Source organism: Suillus subaureus (genome assembly GCF_016647635.1).
Source record: "Suillus subaureus strain MN1 chromosome Unknown BJ212scaffold_33, whole genome shotgun sequence".
Lineage (NCBI taxonomy): Eukaryota > Fungi > Basidiomycota > Agaricomycetes > Boletales > Suillaceae > Suillus > Suillus subaureus.
In genome coordinates this window covers 424884-443802 of record NW_024538589.1, presented here as the reverse complement: position 1 = coordinate 443802, position 18919 = coordinate 424884, and the positions used below count along the sequence as shown (strand labels likewise).

The 18919-nt window shown below is 48.2% G+C and overlaps 8 protein-coding genes across 8 annotated transcripts; 3 read left to right on the top strand and 5 right to left on the bottom strand.

The window, feature by feature from the left end:
- Window positions 1-24: 24 nt before the first annotated feature.
- Window positions 25-2452, bottom strand: BJ212DRAFT_1379091 (uncharacterized protein). Its single transcript, XM_041336581.1, has 11 exons — window positions 2142-2452; window positions 1972-2076; window positions 1832-1910; window positions 1623-1779; window positions 1421-1568; window positions 1177-1368; window positions 1063-1126; window positions 892-1010; window positions 699-839; window positions 579-642; window positions 25-526 (listed from the first exon to the last, which is right to left on the bottom strand). The coding sequence occupies exons 1-11, from the start codon at window positions 2402-2404 to the stop codon at window positions 107-109; spliced, it is 1752 nt and encodes a 583-aa protein (XP_041189405.1). The 5' UTR covers window positions 2405-2452; the 3' UTR covers window positions 25-106.
- Window positions 2453-2746: 294 nt separating this feature from the next.
- On the bottom strand, window positions 2747-3597 carry BJ212DRAFT_1484387 (uncharacterized protein; the record flags this gene model as incomplete). The annotated part of the gene is made up of 2 exons (XM_041340786.1): window positions 2747-3346; window positions 3403-3597. The coding sequence occupies 2 exons, from the start codon at window positions 3595-3597 to the stop codon at window positions 2747-2749; spliced, it is 795 nt and encodes a 264-aa protein (XP_041189404.1).
- Window positions 3598-5065: 1468 nt separating this feature from the next.
- Window positions 5066-5916, bottom strand: BJ212DRAFT_1279390 (uncharacterized protein; the record flags this gene model as incomplete). Its single annotated transcript, XM_041331488.1, has 2 exons — window positions 5066-5662; window positions 5716-5916. 2 exons carry the CDS (start codon window positions 5914-5916, stop codon window positions 5066-5068), a joined length of 798 nt encoding a protein of 265 aa, XP_041189403.1.
- Window positions 5917-6971: 1055 nt separating this feature from the next.
- Window positions 6972-7458, bottom strand: BJ212DRAFT_1484385 (uncharacterized protein; the record flags this gene model as incomplete). The annotated part of the gene is made up of 2 exons (XM_041340785.1): window positions 6972-7153; window positions 7206-7458. The coding sequence occupies 2 exons, from the start codon at window positions 7456-7458 to the stop codon at window positions 6972-6974; spliced, it is 435 nt and encodes a 144-aa protein (XP_041189402.1).
- Window positions 7459-8260: 802 nt separating this feature from the next.
- On the top strand, window positions 8261-10224 carry BJ212DRAFT_1579576 (uncharacterized protein; the record flags this gene model as incomplete). Its single annotated transcript, XM_041342256.1, has 5 exons — window positions 8261-8569; window positions 8628-8954; window positions 9006-9100; window positions 9155-10069; window positions 10124-10224. Coding segments are annotated over exons 1-5 (1467 nt in total), but the record flags the coding sequence as incomplete, so codon positions are not given.
- Window positions 10225-10310: 86 nt separating this feature from the next.
- On the top strand, window positions 10311-11600 carry BJ212DRAFT_597604 (uncharacterized protein). The gene has a single exon (XM_041343621.1). It carries the CDS (start codon window positions 10391-10393, stop codon window positions 11333-11335), a length of 945 nt encoding a protein of 314 aa, XP_041189400.1. The 5' UTR covers window positions 10311-10390; the 3' UTR covers window positions 11336-11600.
- A 2087-nt stretch (window positions 11601-13687) lies between these two features.
- Window positions 13688-15299, top strand: BJ212DRAFT_1579575 (uncharacterized protein; the record flags this gene model as incomplete). Its single annotated transcript, XM_041342255.1, has 4 exons — window positions 13688-14063; window positions 14119-14286; window positions 14336-14753; window positions 14804-15299. Exons 1-4 carry the CDS (start codon window positions 13703-13705, stop codon window positions 15297-15299), a joined length of 1443 nt encoding a protein of 480 aa, XP_041189399.1. The 5' UTR covers window positions 13688-13702.
- Window positions 15300-16750: 1451 nt separating this feature from the next.
- On the bottom strand, window positions 16751-18857 carry BJ212DRAFT_597381 (uncharacterized protein). Its single transcript, XM_041343619.1, has 3 exons — window positions 18684-18857; window positions 18316-18630; window positions 16751-18262 (listed from the first exon to the last, which is right to left on the bottom strand). The coding sequence occupies exons 2-3, from the start codon at window positions 18538-18540 to the stop codon at window positions 16940-16942; spliced, it is 1548 nt and encodes a 515-aa protein (XP_041189398.1). The 5' UTR covers window positions 18541-18630; window positions 18684-18857; the 3' UTR covers window positions 16751-16939.
- Window positions 18858-18919: the final 62 nt, after the last annotated feature.

Below are 18919 nucleotides of genomic sequence, written 5' to 3'. Positions count from 1 at the left end.
CCCCCCCACAACCACCACCACAACCACCACCACATCCCGTCCCACAACCACCAGCACCAATCGAGCAGCCGCCCGCCCCCTGTAAGCCTGATATCAGCATCCCTCATTATCCAAATACAGCGACACTCACCGCTGCACACCCCAAACCTCCATTCACCACCGCTCCAGCAGCAGCAACGCACCCACCAGGGTAGTAATAAAACATCGGCACAGGATATAAAAATGCAATCCCATGATCAACATCCCCATCCCTCTTCACAATCCTCCCGTTCCGCTCTGCCTGCAGCCTCCGCATCTCTGCCTTGCGTGCACGGTTCTCCCGCTGACGCAGGCTTGCGGACATGTTGTGCAGGGCAAACACAGCATTGTGGTCGCTCGGGTGCGTAGCAGCACGTGCGTCGGATTTGGGAGGGAGTAAAAGCACGTTGCTGGTGGTTTGAGAGGAGAGGAGACGTCGGAGCTTTTGGCCGATTGTGTCTCCTGGTAGTGGACACCCGCAGTGCATGTAGGGTACGCGATAACGGTTCTACAATCTAGAGTTTTAACGAGAATGTCGTATTCCAGAGGAAATAGCTTACGTTCCAAGCACGACAGGTAATGTCGAAGGAGGTCGCGAGTTGACCTTCTTCCACTTTATCATCGCTGAAAAATACGTATTCATTATGTGTGTTCCGCGTTGTACTCATGACAACACCTACTGATTAACGTATCGTCCTACGAGCGAGAGGCAGTCGTTTTGATACCGACTCGCCATGAGTTGATGGGTATGCCACCCGAGATCGATGTCAAGCGTGGGCACAAAGAACGAGGCAGGCGACTCTGCCATGATGTTCAAAAAGCTGCAGAGCAATGTCATTGTGCAGTCCGTAGAAAAAAGAAGCAAGTACCCACGCATGATACCGAGCTATACAATGTTGCAGCGCCACTGCATCTACCTCGTTAGTAAAATATCCTGGCTCGGTCCACCCAAGGTTGACCATCTTCTTCACAAACGATGCTTGCCGGAGGACCTAGATTCATATATCAGTCCTTGAATACGATCAATGTTGAGGGCCTGCTTACAGCACCGACCAAATCGAGTGAAAATACCCTGTCGTCGGTGTAGGCACCCATGATCTTATTCAACCTGTCCCTCAATTAAGAAAACATATTCAGTGCAACAAAAATAGGACATACAATCTTGGCTTCAAGTGCTTGTTCAGCACGGTACGCATGCGTGTAGTATCATACTGGACGTTTATCAAGATCTGGCGCACGGGATCACTTGCATCGTTCTTCTGGAAAATGATATACGAGCTGAGGACGCGCTTCTTGATCGTGTCTCCGCGCCCGGTGTCGTAGGTGCTACGTGGCGTATGTAGAGTTCCACTGTGTATATATATTAGATGTCGTTCGACATGGTCAGTAACACGACACCCACGCCAAATATGTATCAGGCGCTGTTGGTTCAACTATGTTTTTCGCAAACTTGTATAGGCCGAGAAGTTCTTTGGTAATTGGTTGAGCACATTCACACTCGACGCTAAAGTTGCTCTGGGCGTATCCCTTCCCGTTAGACTGCAAGAACGCTACAGCTGGCTGTCAGAGTAGATTTCCATGATATGAAAGCACAAGGGACGTACGCGAAAGAATAGTGCGATCACAGTAAGGGCACTCGATAGATTTGTGCGTGAGATCCGCAGCAGATGCAAATGGGTCATACGGAGATTTGGTACGGCGCTCCCAAGCAGAGACGCGTTCATGTCGGGGTGCGTCAGTGGTTAGTAGATCAGGGTTAGCCTGACACAACGTTCAGCGAGTTCGGGACATTGTTCAAAGTGTTGTGGCATACGAGGAGGTTAGGAAAGTAATCAGTGAAATGAGCAAGAGGTTTGAGCTTGGAGATCCGCGCGGTGTCTTCCGCATACCAGCTGCAGATATGACCAAAAAATGTAAGGTTCATCATTCATGGGGAATTGAAGAGATGCTTGCCTCGGATTCAGGAGATAGGCGTGCCACACCATAGTGACATCAATGGGAGGCAATCGTTGCTCCACCGTATCAGATTGCTTGATTGTCAAACACCACCTCTCAAACCTGCGCTCCACCAGTGCAGTGAGTTACCAGTGCAAGCGCACGCAGAACGCTAGTAAGGCACGCACCGTTCTACGGCCAAATTGACGAACCATACCCAACGTTTCTCACTGTCCGACTCTAATCCTGCGACAAGGCTCTCGCTGGCAACGACCTGCTGCTTAAGGTGGCTGAACGCTGCCAGAAGCTGAAGATGGGCCTTGAGCTGATCCGGGCGGACGAGGTGCCGCGTGCTGCATCGTCCGATGTTGAATGTCTCTGGAAGAGTGTACTGCGGTGGTTCGGGCTCTGGCTGGGGAATCGTAGTATATGGGGGGAGCTGCTCAGTCATGTTGGAGACTGCTGCGTATGTGGTTCCTGGTAAAGTGCGATATATTTATACGTATGCTTATCGGAAGAGGGGCGCCACTCACCGTGACAGGATGCTGTGTCGGTTAGCGCAAGTACTCCCTATGTAGTAGGAGTGAACGTTTCCCAGGTTTTTGATACAGTAACGACTGCATCGTTATCGCCCAAGGTCTGCCTAGGAGAAACTAAAACGTTTATTGATCAACGTTGTCAACACTCGGGATCAATTAACTGTAGTACCGTATAAATACGAAATACTGGTATAGTAAGACTATGCGATAGCCTATCCTTTTCATGAGTACAACGCTTATTAAATTTAATCAAGTCACTGTTTCTCCTCATCCCCATCAATCCTTTGGAGAAGATGCACTGCATCTTCCTTGCGCAGCTTGCAACGCTTCGTGAGCATCTGCAACATTTTCTGGCGACTCCTCCCCAACCCCTTGGTCGGAACCAAAAACTCTCGTAGCTTCTTGCACATCCGCGCAAACCAACTACTCACATCCACCGAGCATGCATCACGATTTCCAAGTTCCTTAAGCATATTTAACACCTTCTTCCGGGATTCGAAGTATCTGGTTTCGTATGCGTTTTGGTAGCCTTTAATGGTTGTGATGCAGACATGCGTGACAGGGACAATGCCGGAATTTTCGATGTGTGCCTTGTTCATCGTCCACCAGTCGTCCATGTTCTCCTCATTCTCAAGATTGGTAACGACCAGAGCGAGGGGCACTTGTTCCTGACATAGGAACTCGTAGAATAATCTGTAATTCTGCTGCATAGTGTTCGACACTCTGCCAGCCTTCATGCAGAAAAGTAGGCCATGTACACCTCCTCGGCTCTTGAGCGAGACGATGAGTTCGTGTGCCTTCACTAGGGCATCTAGATATCCCGCGTTATTCATAGTGGGGCTGTCCAGGCCCACCTAGATCGTTTTTGAATTAGAATATCAACATGCTATGAATCATTGCGTCCACTCACAGTATCAAATAGATTTACATTAAGCTGGGGATCTGAAAATGTGACGGGGTACTCGGTTGACTCGAGTGTGCAGGATTGTGCGCTGGACGAGGACTCGGCAAGTTGGTCCCCAGCAATGAGATTTACCAACGAGCTCTTGCCGACGCCCATCTCGCCGAAGATAATGAAGTTTGGTGGTCGCGGTTGAAAAGACATTACGGGAGCTGAAGGGGAGTGATCAGCACTGCTGGGTGCACGCACCGTGGCGTGAAAGAGTGTAGGAGCAAAGAAGGGGGGCGTAGAACGAGAGCTCTAGGGTATATACAAAATCTTGAACGCTCGTTGTCAGAATGTCACACCCCTGTTACCCTGCCAAGTATGCTACTATCTGACGCCCTAGATCAGATCATGCATGAAGGCTGCGCGCTAGAAGAGAACCATCGGATTGACCCGCTGAAGAAGATTCCCCATGGCCAAGGGCGTCTCGTCCAGCAGAATTATTGCATCCACATACATGCAGTATTCATGAGGCTTTCATTTCCAACATCTAAATTTGATAGTACTAGGTTAGCATCGCGTCATGCAGTGATTTCATGAAAACTTGCCACCTGGGTCCTGCCAGTTGGTCGTCTCAAACACGAATAGCACGAAACAACAGAGAGCGCAAAACAAACCTGCACTTCTCCACTGCACTATCGATGTCGTCGGCAGCTCCGAAGATAGCACCAATAGAGCAGTGGACTTGGTAGAGGCCAAGTTCCAACTATCGTTCCGTCCTTAGTTGAAGATCGGTCAGGCATGCACGTGACTGACACAAACAGAACGCCGTGCCGCAACATGTTCTCACCTGCCCTGTCCTCCGGTTCTTGCCAGCAGAATGTGTGGCACTCCATATCTCTCGCCCTTATACTCCTGCTACAAGCACGGACGGTTAGCAATCTGCTGTTTATAGTTGTGCACGGTGCATGTTCATTTCTTCCCATTAACTCAATGCAGCCGACACTTTCCAAGCAATTTATCAAAGACGGCGCAGATTGCTACTGCCATGTAGCCCTGCAGCATGCCGTTTAAATGAGCTTCTAATGCGAGGTTCTCGAGAGTCTAATCAGTATTTTTGAACTTATTTGTGCAAAGCATGGTGAACCCTGACCTCGTCACAGCGGCTAGACAAGCAGCCATTGGCTGCCACATTATTAAAAAGGGACGACTTTCTCCCTCTAACGACACTGATTAGGGGAGACTATGAGCGCCAGGATGCATATCGGAGTCCCTGACAGCGCTTGCCATATCACAGCAGCAGTATTATGAATTGGTGCTCCCTGCCCGATTATGCGGGGCTGTTCTCCAGGACACCGAAAGGTAGGACGTGTCAGGATCTAAATTAAACTCAAGCTGACAAAATTGCACACCTCAAATGTGCTGCGAACAAACAGAAGAGGGGTATCGATCGACGTTGCACACAGCTTTAAGGAACCACCATAGGAGGCAGCTCTTAGGAGGACCGGTGTGGACGTAAGCCAGGCGGCCAGTGTGCCATATAGTCAAGAATTTTCGACCACCGTTCAAGCGTTCGTGAGAAGTGGATAAATTGCGAGGCGAGGTGTAAGTATAACACGGCATGCTAGATAATTGGATAGCCTATGGGTATGATGTTCAATAAAAATACAAAGCCTTATTCAAGTTACTAGTTCTCCTCGTCCGATTCAATCCTTTGAAGAAGCTGTACTGCATCCTGCTTGGGCAGATTGCAACGCTTCGTGAGCGTCCGTAACATCTTGTCATGACTCTTCCCTAACGCTTTGCCTGGAATGAAAAACTGTCGCAACCTCTTGCACATCCGCGCAAACCAGTTAATATCCACCGAGCACGCATCTCCCCTTCCAAGCGTAGCCAGCATGTCACATACTTTCTTCCTGGATTCCGAGTATTTGTCTTCATTCACATTTTTGAGGCCCTTGATGGTAGTGATGCAGACCTGCGTAACGGGAGCTATTCCATACTCTTTAATATCATCCTGGTTGTTGATCCACCAGTCATCCATATTCTCTTCGTTCTCGAGGTTGGTAATGACTAGAGCAAGGGGCACCTTCTCCTGGCACAGGAATTCGTGGAACAACCTGTAGTTCTGCTGCGTAGATTCTAATATTCTGTTACCGCCCTTGATGCAGAACAACAAGCCGTGTACACCTCCTTGGTTCTGGAGGGAGGCGATGAGTTTATGCGCCTTCACTAGCGCATCTAGATAACTCTTGTCATTCATTATAGTGTTATTCAACCCCACCTGGATGGGCCCTGACTTAGACACCTGTAAGTTGGAACAATTCACATACTCACTGTATCAAATAATTTGACATTAAGCTGGGGTTCGGGTAATGCGATTGTATACTCGGTTGATTCGAGAGTGCAGGATTTTAAACCGGAGGAGGACCTGGCGAGCGTCTTCCCAGCAACGAGATTTATCAACGAGCTCTTCCCGACGCCCATCTCGCCGAAGACAATGAAGTTTAGGGGAGCTGTGCTTGGGGCGCGCGCCATGAATGTAAAAGGGTACCGTGGATGGCACTGGATGCAGGAAGGGGGATTGAATTTAGAATAACATAGTTCTAGGTGATTGTAGGCTATAAATTGTACTCTCGTTGTCAGACCTTTGCGCGCTAGATCAACGCTACGTAAACACTTGAGATGCATGAAACAGCGATATGTTCATGACGCGCGCGTTAGTTGCTCGCCAGCTCATTCGAAGATAATAATTAATCAGGTTCACCCGGCAAGGATCTCCCGCGGACCAGATATCGAAGAAGACGATTGGCCAAGTGGCCTCTCAGCAGACACATCTATCCACGGGTATACCACCTGCTCTTGCAAATGAAAGCCTCATTTTGAGAAGTCTCGGTACCAAGATTAAGCTTACAGTGAGGCTTTAATTTGCCATTGGTATTTATCTGGAGATTCGATAGCCGTTAGCGTATGTATGTAGCGACGAGTTGAACACACTTAATCAGGGTTGACTCAACAAGTACGGCGGCCTGCCAATGCGACTGTGACAGATGTATGTGGTATGGCCGTGTCATCGTGTGTGATTAGTATGTGATGGTTGGCGCAAGAAAGTTGAACTTGACGCCAGATTGGAGAGGACAGGGACGGTAGCTAGCCAAGCAAATATTGATCGACAGCAGGCACCGGGGCACGCATGAGACTCGAGCGTTGACAAAAATCTGCTGAGCTTAGTTTCGTCTTTGAAATTGCGCATCCCGAATGTACTGCAGCAATCCTAAGTACAGATTGCTATAGATGAGGTACGGGGTATATCCAAGATACTGCCTTATATGCGTCAGAAGGAAGTGATCACAAATCAATAACCATGATTGTTAGTAAAATTACACGTGCAATGAAGTATATTCTTGATCAAACGAAGAACAAGAATAATCCTACTGCCGTTTCAGTGACACCAACAGATACGAGCAGCATACACGGGATAACAAACAAGAGTAAGCCAGTGATGATAAGCGCACTCACCCTCCATGATGCTTGCTCCGAGTGTGTAGAGAAGTGGGAAAACCCCACGAAACAGTGGAGCCCACCGAAAATGATCATCCTACAAGTCCGACAAGACTTATGATCCTGGCGTCTCGTTTGTGATTAAAGGAATTGGTGATTGGGAGAAACGTGGGAATACGAAGGGGCTCGTCATAGAGCTTCAGGTCGTCTTTATGGTCGACAAGGCCACCCATCATGACAAAGAACTCACGAGTCCTACTCCACTGAAAATTCCCTGCAACGGAGACGTTAGCTAAGTGGTAATCCCGGTCCACGAATCGACTCACCTTTGCATAATTCATCATTGAATTTATTTACAACGTTGCCCGCGTGGAAGAACTGCCGCATGGCCCATAAGATCACTAGTTCTGGAGCAATCAAAGCGGCGAGCATGATTCCGGCATGTCTGCGAATGACATGAAATGTTCGGATGGATCGAAGTCCATGTGCAGGCGAAAAGGGTGAGGATGCAACTTGAGATAATGCTATACAACGTGCGATACCCACTGCAAGCCGCGATGTCGTCCAGTGATAAGACATCGGCATTGGCAGGAATGAGTAGAGAGAACATGATACATGAACATCGAGGTTTGGAATCTGGATGGACACACTGTAAGCCAAGTACCTCGCACACGCAACACTCCTGCTACGAACTGTTGTATTAATGAACCTTCCAAATGCAAGTACACATTGAAAAAACGTTGGTACCAGTAGATAAGTAAAAGACCGACTCACCACGCTGCATTTTGGCGTACTCCCGAGACAACACAGCATCTCGGGAATAGCGAAACCTCGAGATTTTTCACAAGACAACTTGCCTACAACCTAGACCTTTCTCGAACAGGTTCAAATTTCATTCGTCTTGACGACATCGAAGAGACAACACACTAAAAAACGCAAAACATCAATTAACCAAGCTCACGCAAATTTATCAGAAGCTCACAACAAGACTGGCGAAGACCAACCAAAACCCTACTGGACTTCTGGTTCCGCATTCTCCCGGAATTAACTGGCAGATAAGTAGGAAGGACGGGGTCCGTAAGGAGTGATGAAATTCTAAATAGGGCCGGCCTCCAGAGTTATCACAGGATCCCTGCCCACCCACTGACCACCACATGTAGGCGTGGTCGATCGTTACCAGCGCGTTGGATAGCCTGAGGTGCTTCGGAATCCAGGACGGTGTTGAAATGTGGCGCTGCTATCTCGGATAAGTTCCAATTCTCCAAGCGCTCACTGACGCGATTTGTGGAACCTGAGGCAGTAAGTTCAAGCTTGAGCTGCGGTCCTGAAGTGACTCGATGATTGATCGAGAGAAGCGGAACATTCTCAGTACACGTTACATAATTGATAATTAAACCCGAACCGCCTCCTTGCCTCGAACACACATTCACTTTCGCTTGGGCGTCTCTACAACATACAGGCAATGCAATAGTATACAGATCATGTCGGAACTTTTACATCTGAACATGCGCATGCAAATGCTCACAGAGAATTCTAGCTGGCATGTCGCCGTGATTCATACTAAAGCTGCATCCTCTTGCAGTCGCTTTCCCTCCAGATCCTCCAACCACTGAGCCTATCAGGCAGCCTTAATACGCAGGCCTTATATAAGTTCTACACATGCTGGGCGGACATGTTCTAGCGCTGGAAGGTATCGTACCTCTCATAATTATCATTCAATCTCATATTTCTCATATTCCCACGTGCAGTGATTGCTGGCCAAAACCTTGCCGTTCCATCTAATCGCACACCAGCGGGCCATTATGTCCTTGTCTCCACTTCCTATGGTCGGTGGAACACTGCCATTAAGGCTGCAATGGCCGACTGCAGTGTTTCTTGGAATGAGACTCTCATCATCCGTGGAAGCCCGCTGATGTTTCCAATGTGGCTTATGCCCATCTTTTCCAGCTCCTCCAAAGAAATCCGCCTCGAAATTCGCGCCTCATTTGAGTGTGGCCGAATGCTCGGTCGAGGCGAGCTTGTGGGTACAGTCGAGACAACTTTAGAAAAATTGCTTGCGCACGACGGACAGTCCGGTGAGTTCTCACCTCTCACGATGTCGTTGTTCCCTGACAGTGGCTCTGAAGTATCATTCATGGCTGTTGATAATCAGCGCATATCCCTTAAATTGAAGGCACGGCGTAAAAAAGTACCATACTACGATGCAGACGGTACCATGCAGGTACATCATCAACTCAATGACTTGCGATCAATGCTAATATAGTCAAATTTTAAGTGTAAAATCGGTCTCGAAACTGATGCAGCACGCGATGCATACACCCTCTTTTGGAGGAACAATCTTCGCGAGCATTTCCATAGCGCCATTGAGGGTTTTCAGGCAGTGCTTGACCAATGTCCCCATGGTCATGCACACCGCGCCGCAGCGCTCTCCAACCTTGCTCATGCTATTCTATGCGGTTTCGCCAAGACCGTTGAAAGCGATATTGACCGCGCGGTTCACCTTTTCCGTTCCGCACTCACACTCCGTCCCCGAGGACACATCGATCATCCGTTATCGATCCTCGACCTTTGCCATGCTCTCTGCAAGCGTCATTCCCATAAAAAGGACCATCTCGATCTCCGTGAGGCTGCAGATCTTTACCGCTCAATTCTGCCACTTTGTGTCGAGGGCAGCCATCTCCATCGAGTAGTATTCGATACCAACGGCATACCATATGTCATCGAGCAGTGCAACGCACTTCCTAGTGATCCTTCAGACGAGAGTATATCGCTTCGGCGAATTGTGCTCGAACTTTGTCCGCCACGGCACCCACATCGTGCATACTCACTAAACAAGCTTGCTGGAGACCTCTATGCACGGTTTGAACGAGACGGCAATAAAGACCATTTCTATGAGGCTGTTCATCTGTCGCGTGAAGCACTGGCAGTATGTCGTGCTGATGACGATCAACTTAGTATTCTCCCCGGCATTTTATCGGACACTCTCGGGCACCGGTTCAATCACCACGGCGATCCTTCTGACCTCTACGAAAGAATAGCACTTGACATCCACCTAGAGGCACTCGACTTGCGCTCGTCTGCTTCGAGTCAGCGTGGCATAACGGCCCCCGAACAAGGACAAGAATCCTCGCTACCACCACCACCACCATCTCCTCCCCCACCGCCACCACCACAGGTATCAGTGAGCAAAGTACGTGGCCTACTTCTTGAATCGCATAACCCCAAAGCTTACTGATAAATGTAGCAGACTCGGCCGCTAGAAAGAAATGTTGTCATCTTCGGCGACAGTGGCTCAGGGAAAAGTTCAGTCATCAATGCGATTGCGCAAACGCAGCTAGCGAAGACATCTAGCAGTGCAACTGGATGCACGTTCGCCTATCAGCGCCATAGAGTCGAAATTTCTGGCCAGACGTTTGTTCTATTCGACACTGCGGGTCTCAATGAGGGCACTGCAGGCACGGTACCGGCGGCGAAGGCGGATGAAAACTTGAAGAGCTTGCTGCATGAGCTCATGAGCCCTAAATCGGACGGGATCGGCCTTCTGGTATACTGCGTGCGTAGCACGAGAGCCCGTCGCGCTCTTATCCGGAACTACAATATTTTCTACTCTGGTATCTGCCGAAAGAAGGTCCCGATTGTCGTCGTCGTTACAGGATTGGAGAACGAGCCGGACATGGAGAGCTGGTGGGTTGCCAATGAGAAGGAATTCAAGAGTCGTGGCATGCATTTCGAAGACCATGCATGCGTCACAACGCTTCACAAACACTCAGGCATCTCAGATATCTTCACCCGTCGCATCGAAGAGTCTTCTGAAACTCTACGCAACCTTGTCGTCAAGAATTGCTCGGATTGGGTGGTTGACGACAGCTGGTTCAAACAGTCTTTCACTGCTGTGCGAAACATGATCAGCGATAGTGGGAATAGCGAAAGGTCTTTGCCCTCCACTCTCATCATCTGTGACCCATCTCGAAACGAAGAAGTTGAGATCGCACCCTGCATCCGTGGTACCTTGAGGCCTTACTTTGTGCGCATCGGCGGGGACAATTATCAGGTTCACCGTGTTCCTGCACCAGACTCCTCATCTGCAAATGCTGAGAGGAGGCCTGAAGGAGATCTTCTCGTTTACTACGCTCGCGCTGACGAGCTTTCTGCAGCTCGTCAGAAGTTCTACGCGTTTTGCACAACATACCGCGGGAACGTGGTGCCGGTCGTCGTCGTGGTCAAAGGACTGGACGATCGCCAAGCTGCCCATCAGTGGGTCGAGAAACATATCATGTATGATGGCGCTGGACGTCTATTCTCGACATTTGCTCCAGCTGAAGAACTCGGATATGATTCTTTGAAGCAACAGGCGGAACAAGAATTGCAGGATCTCATTCGACAGGCCTGTCTCATTCGCAGCGAGAGGAAAGTCAGAGGGAAACAGAAAAGACTTGCGCGTAGGAACCGATTGTGAGTGACGAGTCATTGTGAAGGAGATGTTTTAATAATTATTCTATGCCATTAACGAGGCGTGGAAAGCCAGGTATTCTAGCATCGCTCTAGTATTTACTCGCCGGGACTGTTGAACTTTATATATCAGTACGCGTCGGGCTCTTCCAGCGCGACACCTACTAGTCATACACTCATTAATCTCTTTTGCCTTAGTCGTTATTCCTGAGGTATGTTTGCACATTCATTATATTTATCTAGCTACTCACTGTACCTAATTCTGGTTCTTGCCATTAGGGACGATATCATGAGTTTAGATGCATATGTTCACAGCTTTGATGCGCTTATCTCTATCTGAGTGCGCTCTTTGCAATGCAGAAAATGCTTAGTGAGGGGGATCAATGGCGAGCACTAGCGACGAGACAATGTCAAATATATGGATTGATATTTTTTCAGCGATGAAGTTCCTACCCAGCATTCTCAAGGCGAGTTATGTGCGCTTTGTTTTTTTCTGCAGTACATATTCCTGTGGTGCAGGATATGCGGGAACTCAGACTCTTTCGGGGCGATTCAAAAGTAGTTGAAGGCTTGTTAGAATCTCACAGAGCAATCGCAAGTTTGACTCGTGCCCTTTTACAGTACCTATCCCCCTGCCGTTCACATTCGTCCCTAGACTATGCATAGACTCAGAACACAACTTTTTTACGTTCAGGGTTAACTACATATGGGCGGGGAACTCCACCACACCCTTGATGAAGTACCCAAGCTAATACATAAATGGTGCAGTGGTGCAGAGATCGTTCTTCAAATTTTGACCCGGTTTCTCAATTCGCCGCCCATGAATATCCCCCACGACACCAGAATACTGAGGAGGGCATTGCTCTTGCGTTAGCTAGATATGTTGTGTCAGCCGGTGATATTCAGGCAAGGGCTTACTGGTGTTGGAAACCGAAGGTGTGAATTTTCTCGTGCGGTATAATGGAATGCACGACGAAATATTACATCATCACCCATTCAGGGAGAACTGTTGATTCATCTTTGGCGTGGTGAGTCACCAGGACTGGGACTTCCACATGCTGAAGGAAGTATAGTCGGACGATGGTTAGTCATCATGATAAGCGCGCAAGACTTACACCAATTACATAAATTATGACCGCTCCAGGACTGGTAAGAAAGGAAGACTCGTGATCGGCTGAAAATTCTCATCACTGAACCAACGGCCCAGTTTGACGGTATGTGGCCGAAGAGAGGGTAAAGTAAGTATCCCATTGGACACGCGTTAGGCCTGGATCATCAGCGTTAACTGTTTTCGGACAGCACAAGGTACTTATCATGGAGGCTATAGAACAGACGCTCATATGTACATGTACACGTTTTGTTGGGCCTTATCAAACCTGTTCTTGGGCCTTCGATGCCATCACAAGCGATCGACTTGAAGGTGCCGATGAGTGAACATAAGACATTGCATTGACACGGTTCGGTTCAGTTACGTAGATTACCCCGAATGTATCAAAGGATGTCGATCCCAGTTTGGGAATATGATTTGATCGTGACAAGGGTTCGCCTACAACCTACAGTCAGTACGATAATCCATAGCTTATTCGCGATGGATACCTTCACTGTATGAGAGATTTCGCTTGTAAATCCCGTCGCAGGTGTGCAGCGAATATGCCACAGTCTCAAAATAACCAAGTATGTCAGCCTATGAACATAAGGTCTCAGTTTTTGAATTTTGATCTGATCTAGAAAGTCGACAAGTGATTTGCACCGCGGCTGAATTACGTGTGAGTTATGATACGAACCGTTTCGAGTAGGATGCAATTTATGATTGTCCGGATGAAAAGCTACAAGGATATTCAATCCCACTAGGCTACGAAGGGCGATCTCGAGATATTCATCCCGGTGCATGAAGTCTGGCTGTGCTCTAGGCGGATTAAAAGCTCACCAGGTGGAATTATAGTGGCAGATAGAAGCCTGCAATTGGAATAATGACTCGGAGTCGTACATATCGTTACAGGACAAATGCCACCAGTGCACAACTCGATGTAGCCACCAGCAATGAAAAAGACATGTGGGAAATTGTCACTGCCGGTCCTAGTCAGGGCTGCTGCGAACCAAAGCCGGTGAAGTTCGAACAAAGAATCGTGACATGCCCATCGACAACCATACCATCGTGATGTAGCAAAATTGAAGTGTCTTAATTACATAATTGGAGGGACTGGCTACACTTGAGCTAAAAATTGACAACCCGATGGAGAGACTTCCCGGATCTGCTTGCCATGCTGCAAACATCAGGCCTTGTTACAACATTGTATACTGTACTGCCTTGAGATGAAGTGAAATACAAATAGTGAGTAGGACACATACGATACACCTGAAGTGACATCCAATAATGCGCTTACTGGTACTTCTTTGCGTCTTCGTTAGAATCATTCAAGCTGCACCTACAACAAATACCAACACTAGCGACAATTTTGAGGCCCCAACATTCACGACCAGAACCATATGGTCCATCATCTCCAGCTCCGTTCTCACTCTATTCGCGTGCATATACAGTGCTATTCACCCTAATGTTCCGAGTCTCAGGGACAGTACTGATGGTATCGTACGGCGGCGACTTGGGATCATGATAATGGCATTAATCACTCCTGAACTGATCGTCACATGGGCTATGCGGCAGTGGTTCAGCGCCCGTCAAGTTACAAGACAGATCGAGAAATCGGGGTATCCTAGTGTTTGTCCGGAGTCTGAAGGTGAGTTGTGCTTTTGAAAGCTCTGCATCTCACAACTCACTATACACGTCCTTAGAAAAGGAGTCTTTTGTAGCACCTGAGCAATGCAAAAATTGCATCCTTCGCATCCTTCTCATAGTGAAAGGTGTATCGTCTGTGCTGGCGTTTTTTCGGCATTTCCCTGGTGCTCTCACGAGGTGGATCAAAAGGTCGATCAAGGCTTATTTCTTAGAGAAATCAGAAGGTAAGCCACATTCGTGCTTACCTAAACGTTGGCTCATGCGCATCCTTAGATTATACGTGGACTCAGACGCACAGCTTCTTTGTGCTGATGGGTGGTTTCATGCTTTATGTGGATGGGAAACCCTATCACACACTACGGCACGACAAGGTCCTCGAGCTGATACGTAAAGAGTGTATCGATGCCCCTACCCTAACGGCAAACCAGATCCATGACAAGAGCAAAGGAAATGCGATCTCGAAAGGATTGATCATCCTTCAGGTGGCCTGGTTTGTTATGCAGCTCATTACCCGTGCCATCTATCACCTCGAAACCACCCAGCTCGAAGCGGGGACTCTCGCTTTTGCAGTTCTCAATTTCCTCACCTATGCCGTATGGTGGAACAAGCCTCTCAATGTACAATGTCCACATCCGGTATACTGGAAGTCGACCGAGTCAAGACCAGAGAATCACAATATTGATGAGCCTGAGTATGTATACACCTCAACAATTGTACCATTGCTGATTTTGTTTGCCTTAGCGTCCATGAAAGCTACCATGGCGCTGGATGGATGATCTTGGGACCAGTCTTCGTCTCAATTGCAGAACTGATAGGCTTGCCTTACATGTCCACATCTCGAAAGCTCCGAGTTCCAACATTTGATGGCAGCATCAACCTCGAAGGTTCGGACAAGAGGGTCCTTCTGCTTTCTGGATTGCTTATGGCAACCATATTTGGCGGCATTCATTGTATGGCTTGGTTTTTTACCTTCCCCACGTACCAGGAACAGGTGCTATGGCGCATGAGCGCCATCGCTATAACTTTCACACCCTGGGTTTGTTTTCTTGTGGGTGTCATACACAGTTTAATACCGCAGGTCGTTCAGGTTGTATGTATCCTGACTGCTGTTGTATCTGTCACATTGTACATCACAGCTCGTGCTGTCCTCTTGGTACTCATGTTCACTACTTTACGCAATCTTCCTCCTGACGCATACAAGGCGGTGTCATGGACCGGTTCAGTGCCGCACTTATAATTCTTGATCACGGTACTTGTGATATTTTTTATACTTTCGTAATGATATTCAAATGCGGTATCCTTATGGTCGACGTCGATAGAGCTACTTGCATGCATTGTTCCTTATCGCTATGAATGACGCGATCACATGACCTACACATCATGACCGAATAAACCATAGATCTTGTTCGAACTCACTCATCAACGATCCCGACGCATATGGATGACAGCGAAATAGGGCTATCACTTGGGATGCTGCGTCTCATAAAACAGACTACGAATGAACAGGTAGCAGCATTCCCGATCAACAGTTACTTTTGGACGCGACCCGACATGTAGTGTGCGCCTCTGTTACCCAGAGATCAGTACTCTGAACGCGAAATTTGTGTTTCTGGAAAGAAAGGTACGTGGATTATCTGCATATTATAACTATACTTGTACTTTTATAAATGAATCATCTACGTTGGCAGGCTTTCACTGGTATTAATCCTTGTCGTCCCTGGCGAAGCGCATCTCAACATCGATGGTTGCGGAGCGAGTGAAGGAGGAGAATGTAGGGACCGGATTCTGGAGGATGTGAGTCAGTGACAAGGAGAAGATGATGAGTACATGTACGTGAGAGCACGGGTACCTTGAACTTATCACACATTACGTCTGCTCCTTGGATTATATATCAATACAGGGCGCATGTATGTCCTCTTCACCACTTCCTGGCGTGATGCTGGCTCCTCTCCTTGCCATTTATATTCCCATGATGCATCTTCCAGGCCGCCCCAAAGGCCATCCAAGCGCGCCGTGAATCAGCGCACACACCACATGACCCTTCCCCGCACAGGTACCAGGGCTCAGACAGTTATCTGTCGCACCTTGTACACCCTCTGCCCCTTTGGGAGCAAATGACGGGGCCACGCACAGGAAGTTGCCCTCCCTGCTTGATTCTATCGTCCACATTGTCAGCGCAGTGTATCGTCGACCAAATTCGGGGAATCATGCATGTTACCAACCAAGTAAAGAAGCGCGTCTCCTTCAGGCCTTACTTTGCGCATATCGGCGGGGACAATTATCAGGTATGTTCTTACACCGGACTCTTCATTTTCAAATGCCGAGAGGTGGCTTGAAATATATTATGCTCGCGCTGACGAGCCTTCTGCAGCTCCTCAGAAGTTATACGAATTTTACATAGTGTACTGTGGGAACATGGTTCCGGTCGTTGTCGTGGTCAAAGGACTGGACGATCGCCAAGCTGCCCATCAGTGGGTCGAGAAACATATCATGTATGATGGCGCTGGACGTTTATTCTCGACATTTTCTCCAGCTGGAGAACTCAGACATGATTCTTTAAAGCAACAGGTGGAATAAGAATTGTAGGATCTCACTCGACAGTCTCATTCGCAGCGAGAGGAAAGTTAGAGGGAAACAGAAAAGACTTGCGCCTAGAAACTGACCGTGAGTGACGAGTTATTGTGAAGGAGACGTTTTAATGATTATTCGATGGGATTAATGAAGCGTGGAAAGCCGAATACTCTGGTATCGCTCTAGTATCTACTCGCGGGGAATGATATCATGCACATTTACAGCTTTCGCTCTGGATATCCCGATGTGACGTGTAGCATTTCTACGAGGTAGGGAGAACGATTGTTCAGTACACATAATCAATATTTACGCCATTGGGATCTTCTCAACCGCAGCCTTTCCCTCCGCCCAGCCTCGCTCCCAACTCTGCTTCCGAGCTGAGACAAATATCCTAAACATCTTACTTACTGACCCCCACTTTTTCAGCCTTCCGTGAAGTTCCTCAGGCGCTTTATCAGGAATGCAATGTCTGACGCCAGTGGCACTGGGAAATAGAAAGGACAGGAAAGCTGTGACCTTTACGGCGTCATCGATGGGGGATACTCCGACAAGAAAGTTTTTGATTTTTGGACTGATAGCGTCGACCGGGGCCGCGTGTACGGCGTCACTTTCGAGAGTAGCGTTGAAGAAAACCCCGAGAGAGGACAACTGGTGGCAGCGCTTCAAGAGAGATATGATTCCTTCAAAGGTCAGCGACGGAGCAATGAGCCAGGCCCCCCGGTTACCCAAGTAGAGTTCCTTTAGGCCTGGACAAGCCAGAGCCAACTTGCTAAGAAAGGTATCATCCATATGCGCTGTGCATAAATGCCCAAGATCCAAGTGATTGAGCCCCTTGAATGATAGGAGCGGATGCAACATGAAGGAGGTGAGGACGATCGATTCGTGGCCAATATCCTCGCTTGATATCGTTTCAACGATCAACGACAACTGTGTAAGTTTCTCGGGATGTACTACGCATATTTTCAAGTGCGTGAAGAAACCGTGGGGGAAAACGTCATCGTAGAGCGAGCAGCGAAGGTACAAACATTGAATCGAGAAATGGACGTTTTGCATGAATGCTTGCAAGGATGAGGGTGTGAGAGCTACGATCTCTATGAAGGCACGGGGAGAGGAAAATTCCAATACGCGGGGTGTTAGCTCTGATAAAGCAGAGAAACGCAACGATTGGAGAGTCTGCAAGGAGGCGACATGCGTCAAAGCCTGTTCGTTCACAGGACCAGCCCCCAATGTTTTAAGTTTCTTCCAGCCCATAACTGCCTCGCTGATTGCTTGCATCGACGAATCATCCGCGCCAAGGCATATCAGATTCGAGAGAGAAGGACACGACGGCGCAAGCGATGCAACGGCGATGCATTTGCGGACACCCCACGCTACGGGTGAGAGCGTGAGGGTTTTCAAAGTGGGACCACAGAAACAATGTAAGAAGGGGAAGAAGTCTTCACGATCGGACAGCCAATTCAACTCTGTGAGGCTCGGAAGGAGCGCTCCTGGAAGAGGAAAACAATTTAGAATATGCATGGTGCTGATATCCCATGTATCCGATTGAGGTGAGACTGTCAGTGTGTGGACACGTTTCGCATAACTCGCGAGAATGCGCCAGTCCGCATCGTACAATGGACGCTCCCAGATCTAAGTACACGATCTGAGCGATACTGGGAAAAGAGAATATCAAGATGGCTTACTGCTTGGCTATCGCTGAAGACTCGCCTTCCACCAGAACAGATAACGAGTGCGTCCAAAGAGTGGAGCTGAGCCCACAGGACATCCAGGGCAGGGTCTTTAAATGCTTGACATGTTCGTGCTAAGTTGGCAACCGTGACGCGACCCTCGCTGTCCTCTTTCGTTTGACCGGGATCATAGACATATTCGAAAATAAGCTGCACAACTTCGGGGATCCAGAAGTGCATCTGTGTCCGACTTGGAATGCACACAACTTAGTGACAAAGTGTTCGGTAATCAGGGCTTGAATCAAATGTCTTTGCTGTGTCAAGATCCGGCTGCAACAAAAACGAATAAGCTGCAAGCATGGTAGTTGCTATTAGCCACTTACAAACAGGCCAGTGACTCGACACGAGATACAACTTGATCATGGCCATATGATAATCCTTGTACATAGTAAGTAAAGCTTACATAATGTTACATACGCAACTCCAATCGTTCGCAGACCGTGACTAATACCTAGTAGTAATAAAGAGGAAGAAACTGCGTAGACTCTCAATGAGCTGTATACTAAGAATAGATCCATAGACACAAGTGTTTGCAACCTCAGTTTTCGATCAAAGGACC

Bases quoted from the DNA above. Each gene is read 5' to 3' on its own strand.
- BJ212DRAFT_1379091 (XM_041336581.1), bottom strand. From the start codon at position 2,404: ATGACTGAGCAGCTCCCCCCATATACTACGATTCCCCAGCCAGAGCCC. The intron at 1,127-1,176 runs GTATGTCCTATT...ATTGAGGGACAG, and splicing joins AAGCACTTGAAGCCAAGATT to GTTGAATAAGATCATGGGTG. The intron at 1,011-1,062 runs GTAAGCAGGCCC...ATATGAATCTAG, and splicing joins CACTCGATTTGGTCGGTGCT to GTCCTCCGGCAAGCATCGTT.
- BJ212DRAFT_597604 (XM_041343621.1), top strand. From the start codon at position 10,391: ATGAGCCCTAAATCGGACGGGATCGGCCTTCTGGTATACTGCGTGCGT.
- BJ212DRAFT_597381 (XM_041343619.1), bottom strand. From the start codon at position 18,540: ATGCACTTCTGGATCCCCGAAGTTGTGCAGCTTATTTTCGAATATGTC. The intron at 18,263-18,315 runs GTAAGCCATCTT...TCGTGTACTTAG, and splicing joins TCTTCAGCGATAGCCAAGCA to ATCTGGGAGCGTCCATTGTA.